We start from the raw sequence: 16,091 nt of genomic DNA on the forward strand, positions 1-16,091 counted from the left end.
GCTTTTGGCATTTTAAATTTAAAGTATCTGCTCAACAGGCACATGGAAATCTTAAGGAGTCTATTTAATAAGGTCTGGGGGAGCACACCAAGTGGGCAGATAAGTTTGCGAGTATCAGATGCACACTGACTTTTAATGCCAAGAGATAGGGTGAAGTCATGAAGGAAGTGAGTACTGAAGAAAACAGGGCCTTATCAGATCTGGCATCTTTTGACCTCAGCAGCCCAAGGCACACCATGGTGCACCAAATGCGGACAAAACATACTCATAAAATAATGAGTTAATTTAAAAGAAAACTGAGGGGCTGGAGAGATGGCTCAGTGGTTAAGAGCATTGCCTGCTCTTCCAAGGGTCCTGAGTTCAATTCCCAGCAACCACATGGTGGCTCACAACCATCTATAATAAGATCTGGTGCCCTCTTCTGGCCTGCAGGCATACATGCAGACAGAATACTGAGAATACTGTATACATAATAAATAAGTAAATCTTTTTTGAAAAAGAAAAAAAGAAAGAAAAGAAAACTGAGTCTTAGAGCAACTTAAATATTTATCACTGTGAGAGATGAAGAGGGCAGAATAAAGGAGACACAGAATTGCCAACAAGCAGGGAGTGGTGTTCCTGAGATTCAGTGAAACAAAAAAAGCTCTCAAAATTGGTGGGATGCCTCAATCAGATAGGCCTGACTATCTGAGTACAATCCCCAGGACCCACATGATGGAACAAGAAAACCAACTCCCATAGGGTGTCATCTGACTTCCACATATGTGATATGTACACGCACAAACACACACACACATACATAAATACACACACTCAAATAAATAAATATTTTTAAATGGCTAACAAAAGAAAACACCCATATGAGTTAGTGGTCGGGTGGTTTGGTTTGGAGTGGAAACGTCTTGAGACTGTCAGGCTTTTTTACAGTTTTTGCACAGTTTTGGTTCTGTTTGTGGTATTGAGTATCAACACAGGTGGCAACACGGTGTTGGTTGGACTACAGTCTGCAAGGAGAACCTAACATTTCCACCTAACAGTGAGAAGGAGTGCCAAGATCATGAAAGGATAAGTTGTTGGGAATAAATATCTGAGCCCTGAGAACAGACATTAAACAAGAATCAACTGAAGGGAGAGATAAAGGTGATGAAGTTCTTCTCGCCATAAAACCTCAATGAAAAGTGTATCTTAATGACAAATGTATAATTTAGGCGAGCCCTGTGCCCCACTGAAAACATTCTTACAGACAGAGAGTATGGCATATTCCTTGTTTTAGAAGATCCCACTGAGAAGTGTAAAGGATGTTGGTCATTCACATTTTTAGTCCCACTTCTAAGAGACAGTGGAATCATCAGACAGCCAGCACACCTGAGCTCTAAGCTACTGCTCCATGCAGACTTTGTAGCTGAATTCCTAAACTGAACTGAAAGAAAGAAGACTTCTATGGTCCAACCAGGGTGAACTTTTCCTAAGTAGCACTCTGAGCTGGTTTTCCAAATAGCCAAGTTCAGATGACTGTAAACACTGCTACCCAGTACGAGAAAGTGGATAATGAAATCTGGCTGCCCTGGAGCCTACATGATTGCTCTTTCAATGAGCATGCCTAGTGAGCCTTCTTGAACCGTGATGCCTCAGAAAGTTAGAATAAAAAAGAACACAAATATGTCCTGCCTGATCAATCAAGAAGGGGCAGTGGTACCCTGGGAAGATTTCAGTGGCCTGAAGCGATGTGGTACCCATGCTGAGCGACTGTCTCACTTTAACCTGAAGCTAGTGTGTAAAGCAGACTACATCATGTCAAGAAGATGATGAATTGACACAAAAAGCGTGAGGAGTCCTCTCAACACACCAGAGATCTTCATCGTAGCTACAAAACTCCACCCGAAAGCTCACAGGAAACTGGAAGTCCTATTGCTTTCTTTTAAGTGCTTATGAGCTTCTCTACCAAACATAATAGGTTGAGTAAGATGAAGACGGAGGAGAACTGACCTGTAGGATCAGCAATGCCAAGAACCTGAAGCTATTGACTTCAGTGGTGAACTGGACAGGATGGAGGGAAATCTGACTGTAGAGGATTCAAGAGTAAAAGGAGTAAAACGGAGATTAGATTATAGCTAACTCCCTAAAGAAACTTTCTCTCTCAGGGGCTTGGGAGAGGGTATCCAAGAGGGCAGGAGGGCAGAAAAGCCATTTTGAGATGCAGGAAATTACAACACCGCGGAGAGCTTAAAGGAGTCTCATCGAGCAAACTGTGATGGAATGATCAGTGCATTCGACTTCAGTGAGCAGATTAATAGCCAGCAACTTCATGATCCCGCGCAGATGTCCCCCAGTGCCTTAAAGCTGGCAGTTTTTACCTGAAAAAAGCACTGTTGTCGCTGTAAGCAGAGCATATTCAGTATCTGTTACATTAAGTTCTCTCATTCTTCTGTAGAAGTAGGACAGTGAGGCAATGAATTCTTTAGTAATACCTAAAAAAATCAATATAAGTGTATTTTCATCAGGATGTAACAGACGCAAACAAATTGTGATTATCTTTCTTTCTCGCAAGCAAATCTAAGAAAAATGAAGCAAGGGTGGGACTCAGGATGGCTGCCTCTGTGACAGCCAACAAGAACAATTCCCTTTGCTGTGCTCTTGAAGGCCATGCCTGAACCTCAGGGGTGGACTCATCAGGTGGGCAGTTGAGAAAGACCAGAACAATGGCAGGGGGGTCACCACGTGGACCAACTAGGAGGCTGTGGGACTGAAAGCCTTTAGCCTGCAGAAGCCCCTCTCTGGGAACTTCTGTATTATCCACAGTAAGGCTCACTCTTCTACACATAAAAGTGGTTGATGCTGTGATGTTGGCTGTATATGACATCAGCATCCTAGGAAACTTTGAAAAGCACCCACAAGGAACAATTCAAAAGCTTCTCGCCAATATATGGAAAGAATTGCAGTGTTGTAGCCAAAAGAAGATGGTTACAAACAGAACGCTCACTGGTGACCTGTCTAACATTAACAAATGCAGTGGCTGTGTCTACAAAGGGTTTCACCACTGAAACACTCTCAGCAGACAAACCAGCAACTGTGAGAAGAGCCCATGGCACTCTCCTTATAATAAAATTAAAAGAAGGGAGAAAAGGAAGCAAGGCCACCCAGTATGATACTTTGTGTTGCAAGATGTTACCAGTTAGAGTAGCAGAAGGACCGCCTTCCTTGAAAAGGTTTTCCAAAGAGTAAACATTTTCATCACTGCCCTGATTATGTGCTTTCCGTGTAGGAGCTGAGGGCTTTGATGGTCTCATAGTACCTAGCAAAAGAGAAAAATACAAACTCTAATTTTTCCCCTAATCATTATATAGAGTAAATTCGCTATCTTTTCAGAATCCAACATAACTATCATGTGAAAAACAATCCCCTAAAGTAATATCTTTAGCATTTTTGTTACTGGAATGTAAAACCAGATTAATAGCTCATATTTTGTAGAGAATGTAGAGAAGACCCTCCAAAATGAGTTTTCCATGATACTATAAAGAATATCTTTCTTAAGCACACACACCCTCCAAGCATCTCTCTAGTGCATCAGAGGCTGCAGAGACTCTAAAGCAAACACTATTCAAACAATCACCGACCAGGATATCAGGAGTCTCCCATTAACAACCTTATGGTTTAGTGTATACAGGGAAGAACAACCAATAAATAAGTAAATTTAAAAAGGTTAGCACTGGGGGGATGAAGAGATGGCTCAGTGGTTAAGAGCATTGCCTGCTCTTCCAAAGGTCCTGAGTTCAATTCCCAGCAACCACATGGTGGCTCACAACCATCTGCAATGAGGTCTGGTGCCCTCTTCTGGCCTGCAGACATATACACAGACAGAATATTGGATACATAATAAATAAAAATAAATAAATTTTAAAAAAAGGTTAGTGTTAGGAATATTTCCTAAGCGAGCTCTCTGACGACGCAAAAATTCCCAATCAAGCCAAATCAAAACAGGCCGAATTAAGAAATATCCAGGTTTAATGTGAGATCTGCGCTCTCGGGTGGCCCCGAGGGGGAAACCGGGAAGCCACAGGAACACGACCCCACAGGAACACGACCCCCGGGAGGAAGAAAGGGGGACCACGTGTTCTTCTTTTGGGGGATCACTTAAGTATCCTGGGGAGTGGTCCTGACCCCACCCCCAGGGAGGAGTCAGGACTGGCCTCCTGGGATTTGAAGTCCAGGCCAGGCCTGGTGGCTGAGATGGATGCCAGGGACTGGGGCCTAGGCTCCCAGCCTAACAGTTAGCACTGTAGCAAGTGCAGCTAGTGAAGGCAGCTGACATTGCTGGCAAAATGTTTTGTTGTTTTTGTTTTTGTTATTTTGCTTCTTCCCTTATTCTCAACCAACATAGAACTTTTGAATTATTGCATGCACACACTAGAACAATGATGGGTTTCCTGCTCTATTCAAAAGGTTGATTGATTTAAAAAAAGACAAAAAACAAAACATATTTCTGCTGGGCAGTGATGGCACACACCTTTAATCCCAGCACTTGGGAGGCAGAGGCAGGCAGATCGCTGTGAGTTCGAGGCCAGCCTGGTCTACAAGAACCAGTTCCAGGACAGGCTCCAAAGCCACAGAGAAACCCAGTCTCGAAATACCAAAATGTGTGTGTGTGTGTGTGTGTGTGTGTGTATTTGTGGAAGTGGGGTACTGGATAGTAGATTCAACACTAGCCTACTTTACTCCACCACAGAGGTGCTCTTCAGATAAGTAGCCTATAGTTGTGAGTTTCAAAGCAAGCACACAGCCTTCACCCAGAGCTCTTAGAATCATCATCGCCTTAATGTTTTAACACCTGTTAAAGTCCTCCCCATTAGAAGAGCCAGGCTTAAGAGCACAGAAGCCCCCACCCACCCAAGCCAAGGAGCTGTTGACAGCTGCTGTGCGGAAAGAATACAGTTTCTTTCTTTAGGGGCCTGGTTCCTCAAAGTTGACAACCTCCAGAGGATAAGCCCACACCTATGTGCATACAAGCACTAATTAGAGTCACTGGATTATTTTTAAGAAGAGTGGGGGGGGGGGGCTGGAGAGATGGCTCGGTTAAGAGCATTGCCTGCTCTTCCAAAGGTCCTGAGTTCAATTCCCGGCAACCACATGGTGGCTCACAACCATCTGGAATGAGGTCTGGTGCCCTCTTCTGGCCTGCATACACACAGACAGAATATTGTATACATAATAAATAAATATTTAAAAAAAAAAGAAGGGTGGGGGAGGACATGAAATTAGGAGAAAGATATGTGGGGGATCCTGGGGGAGTTGGAGGGGGAGAAAGTGGGGTGAGTGTGATTGAAAAAATTTGTATACATGTATGAAATTCTGATGTGGGACTCCCCTCTGTATGGTATGAATATTACCATTGGCTAATAATGAAGCTACTTTGGCCTATAGCAGAGCAGAATACAGCAAGGCAGAAAATCCAAGCAGAGATAGAGGAGGAAAGAAGATGGTGTCAGGGAGATGCCATGCAGCTGTTGAAGAAGGATGCCAGAACCTTGCCGGTAAGCCACAGCTTGTGGCAATGCATAGATGAATAGAAATGGGTTAATTTAAGATGTAAGAGCTAGCTAGAAATATGACTGAGCCATCGACCAAACAATGTTGTAATTAATATAGCTTCGGTGTGAATATTCAGGTCAGGGTGCCTGGGAATGAAAGAACAGTCTCTGTTTACAAAAATTCTCACAAGAATAAAAAAAATCAACTTTAAAAAGAATGACTTTGTTGAGAGAAAAATGCTAGATGAATATATTCGAAAACGATTTATAAACAGCTATCATGAGGAATTTGTTTCTACACTAATTGGTAAAATAAAATGAAAAAATAAAAAGAGGCTGGTGATGTCACTCAATGAGTAGAGTTCTTGTTTAACACACACAAGGCCACGGGCCCCATCCCCAGCACCACATACACCAGGCATAGAAGCATGCATAAGTGGTCTCATCAGCTGGCAGGCAGAAGCAGGAGCATCAGGAGTTCAAGATGATCCTTGGCTATATAGTGAGTTCTAGGACGCCTAAGGTACATGAGAGTCTATTTCCAAAAACCAGTGTTTAAAAATGTGTTTGTGTATGTGAATACTTAATATTACATAATTTGTTGCTAAGTTTCACATGACTATGTGAAAGCTAGATGAAAATATTTTTTTCTTTTTACTTCCAGAGGTTGATTCTTTCCCGCTGTAAAGCTGGGCTGCGTGAAGGAACATCACTTCAGTCTTCGACTCCTTCTGCAATGCACTCTGATCCTCACTGGTTAAATTTTCAAATCCTTGAACAATACAAAGCATGAAGAAACAAGATAATGAAAAGGTAATATTCATGAATTCAGTGTTTAAAAAATATTTCTTTACCTATCATCCCTAAGTGCTTCTTGGGAATAATCACAACACATAAATTCAAATCTGAATAAAAATATTGATTCTACGTGGTAATATTTTAGACTTTCATCAGAACTAGGTGACACTTCTCTTCCAGCAATAACAAATCAAATATAGCTGCTTTAGCCTTGAAGAATGTAATTTTACAGTGAGCTATTGTACCTGCAAATATAAAGAAACTGAGTTATATATAACTAGGTTTTAGTCAACTGTGACTTGTTCTAGTACTGTAGTAGTTTGTTTCCTGATTCATCTGAATAAAAAAACTACATCATTATAATAAATTTTGTAAATATTTAGATTAACACCCACCTGATTAATTGAAGTAGATAAAATAAGCTTTTTTTCTTAAGTTAGAAGTAGCATTACTGGGAATATAAAGTTTTCTACTGAAGCCAGGGCCTCCCCCACATTAGACGAGTGTCCTGCCCCTGAGCTGTGTAGTCAGTCTCACATTGGAGGTTTTGTTTTGCTGTGCTACACCTTTCCCTTCAAAACAGAGAATTTGGGGCTGGAGAGCTGGCTCAGTGGTTGTGAGCATTTGTTATTCTTGCAGAGGACCTGGGTTTGGTTTCCAGCACCCACATGGTGACTCACAACCGTCAGTAACTCCAGTTCCACGGGATCCCACATTCTCTTCTGACCTCCATGATATGGTGCGTACATGTAATATGGGAGTGTCATATATCAATCTGTTGATTTCATTGGTTAAGTAATAAACCAACTGCTTGGCCTCATAGCTTAGAACATAGATGGGAGGAGGAAACAGAATAGAATTCTGGGAGGAAGAGGAAGTGAGGTCAGAATCTGCTCAGCTCTCCCGGAGAGACTCGACAGCTCTGCGCTCTGGAGCAGAGAAGCCATGCTTGCCATGCTCCACTCTCCCAGGATGGACAGAGGCTAGAATCTTCCCGGTAAGCGCACCTTGGGGTGCTTACACGCATCATTAGAAATGGGCTAGTCCAGGTGCGAGAATTAGCCTGTAAGGGTTAGAGTTCATGGGCCAAGCAGTTTTTAAATGAATACAGTTTGTGTGTTGTTATTTCGGGCATAAGCTAGCCAAGCGGCTGGGGTGTTGGGGACGCAGCCCCGCCGCTCCTTATTTCAACATACATGGTATGAATGCATACTTGCAGGCAAAACATGCATAACACCAAAAATAAAAATAAATCTTTAAAAAATAATGAAACAGAGTTTTACCTGGGAGTCCCTTGGTAAAATTCACCAGCATATGTATGTGCAGGACTGCTGCCTCGGAGAGTCTCAGAAAACTTAGTTCAGGGTTGGAATACTCCTGCAGCTAATCCATAAAAAAGAAATCAAAATGATAAATAGTATTTTCTTTCAGATAATTACTGACATTTTAACAATTTTTGCTATCATTTCCTAATAAGAGTCATTACAAGTTATCTCTTGCCAGTGATGGATACATACAAGCGTACTTGTTTCCCCTAGTGGGGCCGTGGATTGCTGGTGAGCAGTCACTATGGTATTCATAAGATGATGTTCCTCTTGAGTTAGTGTCATGCTTTCCTGAACCTATAAGAAAACAGAGGGCACCCGTAAGGTGTGCCTGTCACACCCATTGTCAATAAAGAAACAGCAGATGGCATGGAAGAAAGGTCTTGCCCCTTTTCCAGTTCTGGTGGTGGATGATACAAACTTGCTGTCTGCTCCGTCATCTTCCCCTTGGACGTCCAAGTAGGGGACAATCTTCTGCTTGAAGTTCTTGCGAAGCCTCTTTGACTTACACTGGATCTCTGTGAGCAAACCTGTGATGTTACAAAATTCACACAAAGCATTTTTGTCTCAGAAGATAACACTGTAGGATTTGTTGAAAATGGTCTTAAATGAGTATACGATCATAGATGTCTCTTGTGCTTGTGTGCTTTAACTAACTGTCCAGTATTACTTTCTCTTCATGGCTATAATGTCTCCTTGAAATACAATCATACCAGACAAAAACTAAGAGCTAATTTTTGATTTCCAAATTATGTGTAGATTTTTACACAAAAAATTAACACATTAATTGCATCTTGGAAATGAGATTGTCACTTTACAGAATAGTAGAATTACCTATCTATAACTTTTATCTCCAGCCTTACTAAGAAAGACTCTCTTAGGATTTTCAAAAGAAGCTAAGTCAATTTTTCCTCCAAGCCAGACAAAGCATTTAGTTATTTTTCAAATGTGAATAATATTCATTTGAGAATTGTTGTTTGTTTGTTTTTAAAGATTTACTTTTAATTCTTTATATGAGTTTGTGTGTGATTATATACCCATGTTTGCAGGTGACCACAGATGCCAGAAGAGTCATATCCCCTTGAGCTGGAATTATTCTCGGTTGTGAGCCCCACAATGTGGGTGCTGGGACCTGAACTCAGGTCTTCTGCAAGAGCAGTGCAGGTTCTTAAATGCTGAGCTCTTTCTCCAGCCTGACGATGATTTTATAGAATGTTTAATTGTCCATTGGTGCCTTTACTGGACCAGTAACAGCTACCATAAGTCACTTGTCAAAATTATACAAGTATCAATATACCTGTCATATTCATAAATATTTAAAACACACCTATTAAATAAAAATAAATGAGGAACTGAAATATACCACAAACCTTAAAATCCTTCTATATTATTATTTGTCAGAGGACAAGAATACCCAAAAATAGGCAACCATTTTAAACCTACCAGGTATTGGACATGGTAGTACACAACGGTAACCCAGCTACTCAAGAGACCATAACAAGAGGATCACACACTGAATCCAGCCTTGGAAGCTTGGACAGAACCTGTCTTCAATTTTTTTTTAAGTAGAAAAGGAGTCTATGGGTGTAGCTTATTGGTAGATTGTAAAATATGTGGGAAACCTGAGCTCAACCTTCAATGCCACAAGAAGGCAAACTAAGGAGGAAGAAGAGTAAAAGGAGAAGGAGGGGGAAAGGAGGAGAAGAAGGATGAGGGGGGGAAGAGAGGAGAAAAGGAGAAAGAAGAGGAAGAAGAGAAGGGGAGGAAGTGGAGAAGAGGAAGGGATGCTCTAAGTACTAACACACGACAGTATTAGGCCAACTGGGTAAACGTGGTGTGAGGAGCTACAGCAATGGCGGCAGGATATGGATGGCAAGAATAACGTGAATAAGGCTTATGTTCACCAATTCAGCAATTATGCTCATCGATTCTTTTGCTTCATCTTGCCACGATTTGATGTGGGATTCCCCTCTGTATGCTATGAATATGTTTTATTACCATTGATAAAGAAAGAAGCTTCTTTGGCCTATGACAGGGCAGAATAAAGCCAGGCGGGAAATCTGAACAGAGATATATAGAGAGAGAGTAGGTGGAATCAAAGAGACGCCATTTGCTACCGAAGGAGAAAGATGCCATGTAGTCACCCAAGAGGCAAGAGGTAACAAGCCACAGGCCTCATGGTAAAATATAAAATAATAAAAGTGGGTTAATTTAAGGTGTAAGAATTAGCTAGAAATATGCCTGAGCTGTCAGCCAAATAATGTTGTAAGTAATCCAGTTTTCGTGTGATTATTCGGGTCTGCATGGCCAGGAAACAAAGCACAGCCTCTGCTTACAAGAGTTCCTTGAAGTTACAGCAAAGGGTGCTTCATTTGCTTACAGAGTCCCTCAGAAGATTCAAGTTCCTCTCACAAGCATTTTCTCACACAGGTTAAAAGGCAACTTTTGGTCCAGGTATGGTGGCAGATGTTATTAATCCCAGCACTTGGAGGGCAGAGGCAGGGGGATTTCGATGAGTTTGAGGCCAGCCTGGCATACTTCTCAAGCTCCAGGACAGCTACATAGTGAGATCCTGTCTATAAAATAAATTAATAAATAAAAGACAATTTTTTCCAGGGTTTCTTCGGACTGAATTGTGTCCCCCAAACCTCATACATTAACGTGCTAATCTCTAAGGGTAGTTGGAGACAGGTCCCGATAGCCATGTGTTAACTAATAATGGGCTGTATATACCTGAATATTAGGAAGGCTTTTGAGAACTACTAACTTTAAATTTTGCACTTTCCCCACTCAGTATATAATTTTAAGTTAAGTAACGTAAAAATACAAGATCATTTAAATTATTGTGCATATTTATTTTATTTTATGTGGTGTGTTGCTTGCACGCCTGGTTCCTGCAGAGGTCAGAAGAGGGTGCTGGATCCTCTGTAACTGGGGCTGTGAATAATTGCCACTCAGACTAGAAACTGGGCAAGAGCACTAAGTGCCATTAACTGCTGAGCTAACTCTCCAGCCCCAAAAGAACTTCTAATTAAAACGAATCTTTGACTGATTCCAAAACTAGAGCAAAATAGTACAGAGAAAAATTTATGGAAATCACTACTTAAATTTAAAATGCCATCCATACTGAGCAATGAATGTACACATGTGTGTGGTGTGCATGTGTCCATATGTAAACAAACATGACAATATTCAAACTAACTCTTAGAAAATGCTTTACTCTCAATAAGGCTGGAATTTTTTATTTTATTTTTATTTTTTGGTTTTTCGAGATGGAGTTTCTCTGTGTAACAGCCCTGACTATCCTAGAACTCCCTCTGTAGACCAGGCTGGCCTCAAATTCACAGAGATCCACCTGCCTCTGCCCGAGTGCTGGGATTGGAAGCATGAGCCATCACCACCTGGATATTTTATTATTTTTAAATTCAATGTTATTGTACAGAGGGGAATGTGAAAGCAGCCCCCACCACCACCACCAATACAAATTATGCAGCTGAGCTTCCCACATTTGTGGAAATCCTAGGGGTCAGCACACCCCGGTGCAATGGGTGAGCCCTGCCCCGGGAAACCACCTGCGTGATCATGGTGACTTCTTTGCCAGGTAATTAAAGCTGGAAAAAAGTCGAATCCCCCTCAGAAAAACAAAACCAAGCCACAAACACAATGGCACTTACATTCTGCCAACATCCCCACTGCCTTGCACTTTTTCAGTCTGCACTCTTGGCATTTTCTACGCATGTACATATCCATTTCACAGTGGCCGCCATTCTTGCAACTGTAGACTGCATTTTTGGTGATGCTACGGCGGAAAAAACCTAAGGACAAAGGTTTTCAAAGTTTAATATTGATATTTTTAGCTACTGCTCATTTTATTAACATTTTACCTTCATAATAAAGTAATCAAGTTAACTAGATTATTTCAATAAAATAAAATGTGTATTTCTTAAATATACATTTATCTGGAATGTTACCTAATTCTTTCCAATCGGTGTACTCAGTCCTTGATGAGGTTGTCCCTTACGCTATAACATCTGGAGATTATCACATTAAGATGACTATTCTACTATAGGTAAATTACCTGTAAGAATTTTTAAAACTTTTACAGAATATCAAGATCCCACAAAGCATCACTCAAGGTTCCTTTGATAGACTATGTGAACATCTAAAACAAAAATGTCAGAAAAGCCTCTCTTTCCTAAGACCCCCACGTTTTGATTTCAGTCCACAAAGGCAGGAGCGCCCCTCCAGATTGTCCCGCCCCCTTGTGGAGCACTTCCGCTTCTGAGGAGAAAGCCCTTCTCTTCCCTCTCCAGCTTCACACCTTATCCTAAGAGCAATCCCTGCCATTTTCTGCTCGCTCCAGCGAGGTTGCCAGCTTAGTCAATGCCCCTTCTAAAGTTCTGCCACATATTCACTGTCGGTAGACACTTGAGAGAGTTGTTGCATGATTTCAATTCAACAAAATAAAAGCTCAGCTTCGGTTTTCAAAACTGTGCCTCGTTCCACTCAGTTTCAGCGGTGAGATGCTGAATTCAAAAGCAGCCTTGCCCTGCCCAGCTACTCAGGATGCTGTTACTTCATTTCCTGTAGTCTCCATTTGGCAATTCTTTGCAAGTTTTGAGAAGACTTAGAGGTAAAATTTTACCCTGAACATACATGTTTGTTTATGTTACATTGCCCTAACTGTTTTCTGTTGTTTGGAATGGTTAGTTTCTGAGGGTGCTAGGATCAAATACAAAATGAGGTGCTAAAGGTGCTAAGTGCCCTGGCGCCTGCCTGCATTCCCATCCCCATGCTTATTGGTTAAGGAAGGGCCGGACTGCTTATAACCATTAGAATTGAAGACTCACTCTTCACAAACACTGCCTTTTGCATCCAGACTTTCAATTTCTTCTCTTTCTTTACAAAGAAAAAAAAAATCTTTTGACTTAGAATCAGAGAAGTCATTTATTTCAGATTTTCTCCAAAAGTGTAAATTATTTCATCCACATAAAAAGATGTCACGGTTAACTTTCTGAGCTTAATAAAAGGTCATGTTTTGTTCCAGCATCAAATTCTTCCAGGAAAAAGGAAAACCTTCTCTTGTATGTATTGAGTTTGATACTGAAATGTGAAACTCCTCATCAAAAATGAAGAGGCAGGGAAGGCCCTTAGTATCAGCACTTGGGAGACAGAGGCAGGTGGATGTCTGCGAGTTCAAGGAGAGCCTGGTCTTTACAATGAGTTCCAGGGCAGCCAGGACTGCATAGAAAGACCTGGTCTCAAAAAGGGAGGAGGAGGAGGAGAAGAAGAAGAAGAAGAAGAAGAAGAAGAAGGAGGAGGAGGAGGAGGAGGAGGAGGAGGAGGAGGAGGAGAAGAAGAAGAAGAAGAAGAAGAAGAAGAAGAAGGGGAGGGGGAGGAAAGAAATTAACCCTAGGATCTGGCATGGTGGTACATGCCAGCACCTTTAATTCCAGCACTTAGAAGGCAGAAACAAGCAGATCTCTTAGGGTTCAAGGCCAACCTGGTCTACATAGTGAGTTCTAGGCCAACCAGGTCTACATACTGAGACCCTGTTTTAAAAAAAAAAAAAAAAAGAAAAGAAAGAAAGAATAAAGGAAGGAAGGACAGAAGGAAGGAAAGCAAGGAAAGAGAGAAACTAACCCTAAACTTAACATTTTATTCTCCTGCCTTTGATACAGATTGATCCCATTAAACTTGCTTCTGCCTGGTTTTGTTCCTCATGGCTTACACTTGATCTTAGCCCAAAGGCCGAGAAGCCATGATTGCTCAAGTTTTCTGAAGTGTTTTCTACAAGTGTGGGTGTTCTGCCTGTGTGTGCACACCAGAAGTGTGCAGTGCTGTCTGTTCTGCTGTGACTTAGCCCTTACCTTTGCAGCCTTCACAAGTAAGTGCGTTGTAGTGATATCCAGACGCCTTATCACCGCAGACCACGCAGAGCTCATCCTGCCCCTTCCAGCGGAAAGAACACGTTGGTCTGGACCTTTGTATGCCAGGGAATCCATCCTCCTCATTGTGAACAACCACGTAAGTGGACTGACTCGATTCACGAGCATCAAGTCCACTCCAACCGCCACCACCGTAGTGTGGATCCAAGCAGTAAGTGCTGAAATGGCTTTGTAAAGATGGGGGCTGTAGAGCTGGAGGGAACTGAGCAGTAGAATACGGACAATAGGGTGGGTCTTGGAAATCAGTGTCACACAGCTGGTAGTGGATTTGTTCTGGCAAAATATCTAGTTTAATTAATACAAAAAAAAAGAATAAATAAATAAATATCAAATATTCATAATTGTTTTCAAACTTCAAAATGTTTTATGTTCAACAGAATGTTAGTTCAACACTGCAAATTAGGGCTTCCTGTCTAACATAATAGGAGCACAGTATATTATATAGAACTACAATCCCGAATAGATGCTATCACCCCAGAAGAGTACAGAGGTGGATTAGGAGCCAGAAGACAAGGCATTAGTTGCTAGTGGTGGATACACTAATCTAGTCTCTCTCCTTAGGGAAAAGGAAATATATCCCAGATTTTAAATTGATTTTTCCCCTACTTTTTGCATTTCCTTTGTTATGTATGGTTACTGTCTCAACACATAAGTGGGAAATCTGTCCCTCTTGGAAACAAGTCTTCTAGGAAGCAAAGCCCTAAGCAGAGAAGGCTACAGACACAGTAAGAACACATTCAGCATCCCACACACAGGCCCAGAGGCAGGCTGACCACAGCCATGCCCCATAAGTTCTGTGTTAACTAGGCCATTGCCTGGGCTCCTTATCTAGAAATGTCCTTGGTACTTTGCAAACACCTGCCCATCCAAGTCATACAGAGAGATGCCTCTTGGTATAATTCTCTTCTCACCTTCCCAGGCACCTGCACTCTTGTTACACAGAAGACCCACTCAGTCACACAGAGACATACACGTAAAATAGAGAGTAAGTAACTAATCTTTACAATTTTTTTCAAGGAACCTTTAGTTCAGGTTCAATTTAACATAAAAGTTCACCTCTATTTGTCCTTAAAACTAACTTCAATTCTTGCAAGTTAATTTTTAATTAAATACGTTTTTAGATTTATTTATTTTGTGTGTGAGAGAATTTTGCATTAATATATGTCTGTGCACTTCTGGTGTGGCCTGGTGCTTGAAGAGGCCAGGGAAGGGGACTGAACCCTCTGGAACTGGGACATAAGTTGTGAGACAGCTTATGGGAGCTGGGAATCAGAGTCTGGTCTGAGTGCTTAGCTTAGTTTAACTGCTGAGCCATCTCTCCAGTCACACACACACACACACACACACACACACACACAATGTTTTAACAGATCTACTACATTTCTTATTACATACCGAAATGCTGTGCGGGTTCAGCAAGACAATACCCATCAGACGCAGTGACATAGGTATTTGCCATTCTCTGATCCAGTTTCCACTGCTTTGTTGACTTCAGCAATGCTAAACACTTTCAGAATAAAACCTGAGGTGGGGGAGAATTGCAACAGATTACTTATGATTTTATTATTACAATATAAAGCTGGGTGTGGTAGCACAAGCCTGTAATTTCAACACTCTAGAGACTGAGGCAGGACAATCTTCATCGTAAACAAATAGGACTATATCGTAAGTTCAAGACCAGCCTGAGCAATATATCAAGACTGTCCCAAGGAAACAACCAAAAGTTGCAATATTTTCTTTTGTAAATAAAAATTTTAAACTGGTTAGATTGCTTAGGGGGTAGAGAAGCTTGCAACAGAAGTGGTAAGTTCAATTCCTAGAACTCATGTAAAGGTGGGAGAGGGGCACTAACTGCACAAAGTTGTCTTCAGCCCTCCACCTGTGCTCGGTGACACATGCATTGCCCACATACGTCATGTGCGTGTGTGGGCTCACACACACGCACACACGTGCGCACACACATACACACACACACAATGTTTTAGAAAAGAAAAACAGTAAAATTTGCAGAATTTATACATGAGACTTATACTTCCATTTTAATCAAGCAATTTCTCATATTTTCAAACACCATATTATTTAATTTTGTGAATTTCTTGTTGCTTAGCCTTTAAATGACTTAATAAATTTGACAATAATCATTAGAAGCATACCAACTTTGAAGTTACAACTCAAACACTGTTCCAGTGCTTACTTATGGATGTTGTGTTATACCTATACCTCTCTGAACCTTGGCTCCATCAGTTGTAGTACCAACACTCTTCCAGCAAAGGTATTGGAAGGAGCAGATTAGTGCATGTGAAACTCAACACAGCTCTTAACACGAACTCATTCCCCCAAAACTACTGTTGTTCTAGGAGACTGAAGGGATGGCTAAGTAGTTAAGAGCACTTGCTACTTTCTCATAGAGCAGAGTTTGGTTTCAGTCTCAAAACTACCTGCAACACCAGCCTCAGGCAGTCTAACATCTTTTCCTGGCCTCCACAGGCACACGC

At 41.4% G+C, this 16,091-nt stretch overlaps 1 protein-coding gene and 1 non-coding gene across 3 annotated transcripts in view; both read right to left on the reverse strand.

Annotated features, from left to right (window-relative positions):
- Positions 1–16,091, reverse strand: part of LOC126510866 (bile acid receptor-like) — a 27,263-nt gene that overhangs the window by 4,324 nt on the left and 6,848 nt on the right. For both annotated transcript variants that reach the window (XM_050157580.1, XM_050157579.1), the window contains exons 2-10: positions 14,992–15,118; positions 13,519–13,881; positions 11,323–11,463; positions 8,036–8,178; positions 7,841–7,945; positions 7,607–7,706; positions 6,184–6,297; positions 3,170–3,292; positions 2,355–2,468 (exon numbers count right to left, since the gene is read on the reverse strand). In XM_050157580.1, the coding sequence (XP_050013537.1) occupies positions 2,355–2,468; positions 3,170–3,292; positions 6,184–6,297; positions 7,607–7,706; positions 7,841–7,945; positions 8,036–8,178; positions 11,323–11,463; positions 13,519–13,881; positions 14,992–15,055 (1,267 nt within the window). In that variant the 5' untranslated portion in view covers positions 15,056–15,118. The remainder of the gene's footprint in view (positions 1–2,354; positions 2,469–3,169; positions 3,293–6,183; positions 6,298–7,606; positions 7,707–7,840; positions 7,946–8,035; positions 8,179–11,322; positions 11,464–13,518; positions 13,882–14,991; positions 15,119–16,091) is intronic.
- On the reverse strand, positions 11,090–11,257 carry LOC126510879 (U1 spliceosomal RNA). Its single transcript, XR_007594539.1, has one exon. It is a non-coding gene; the product is annotated as a U1 spliceosomal RNA (small nuclear RNA).

The sequence above is a fragment of the Alexandromys fortis genome, unplaced genomic scaffold (assembly GCF_014885135.2).
Source record: "Alexandromys fortis isolate MF-2015 unplaced genomic scaffold, M_Fortis_MF-2015_v1.1 scaffold_78, whole genome shotgun sequence".
NCBI lineage: Eukaryota > Metazoa > Chordata > Mammalia > Rodentia > Cricetidae > Alexandromys > Alexandromys fortis.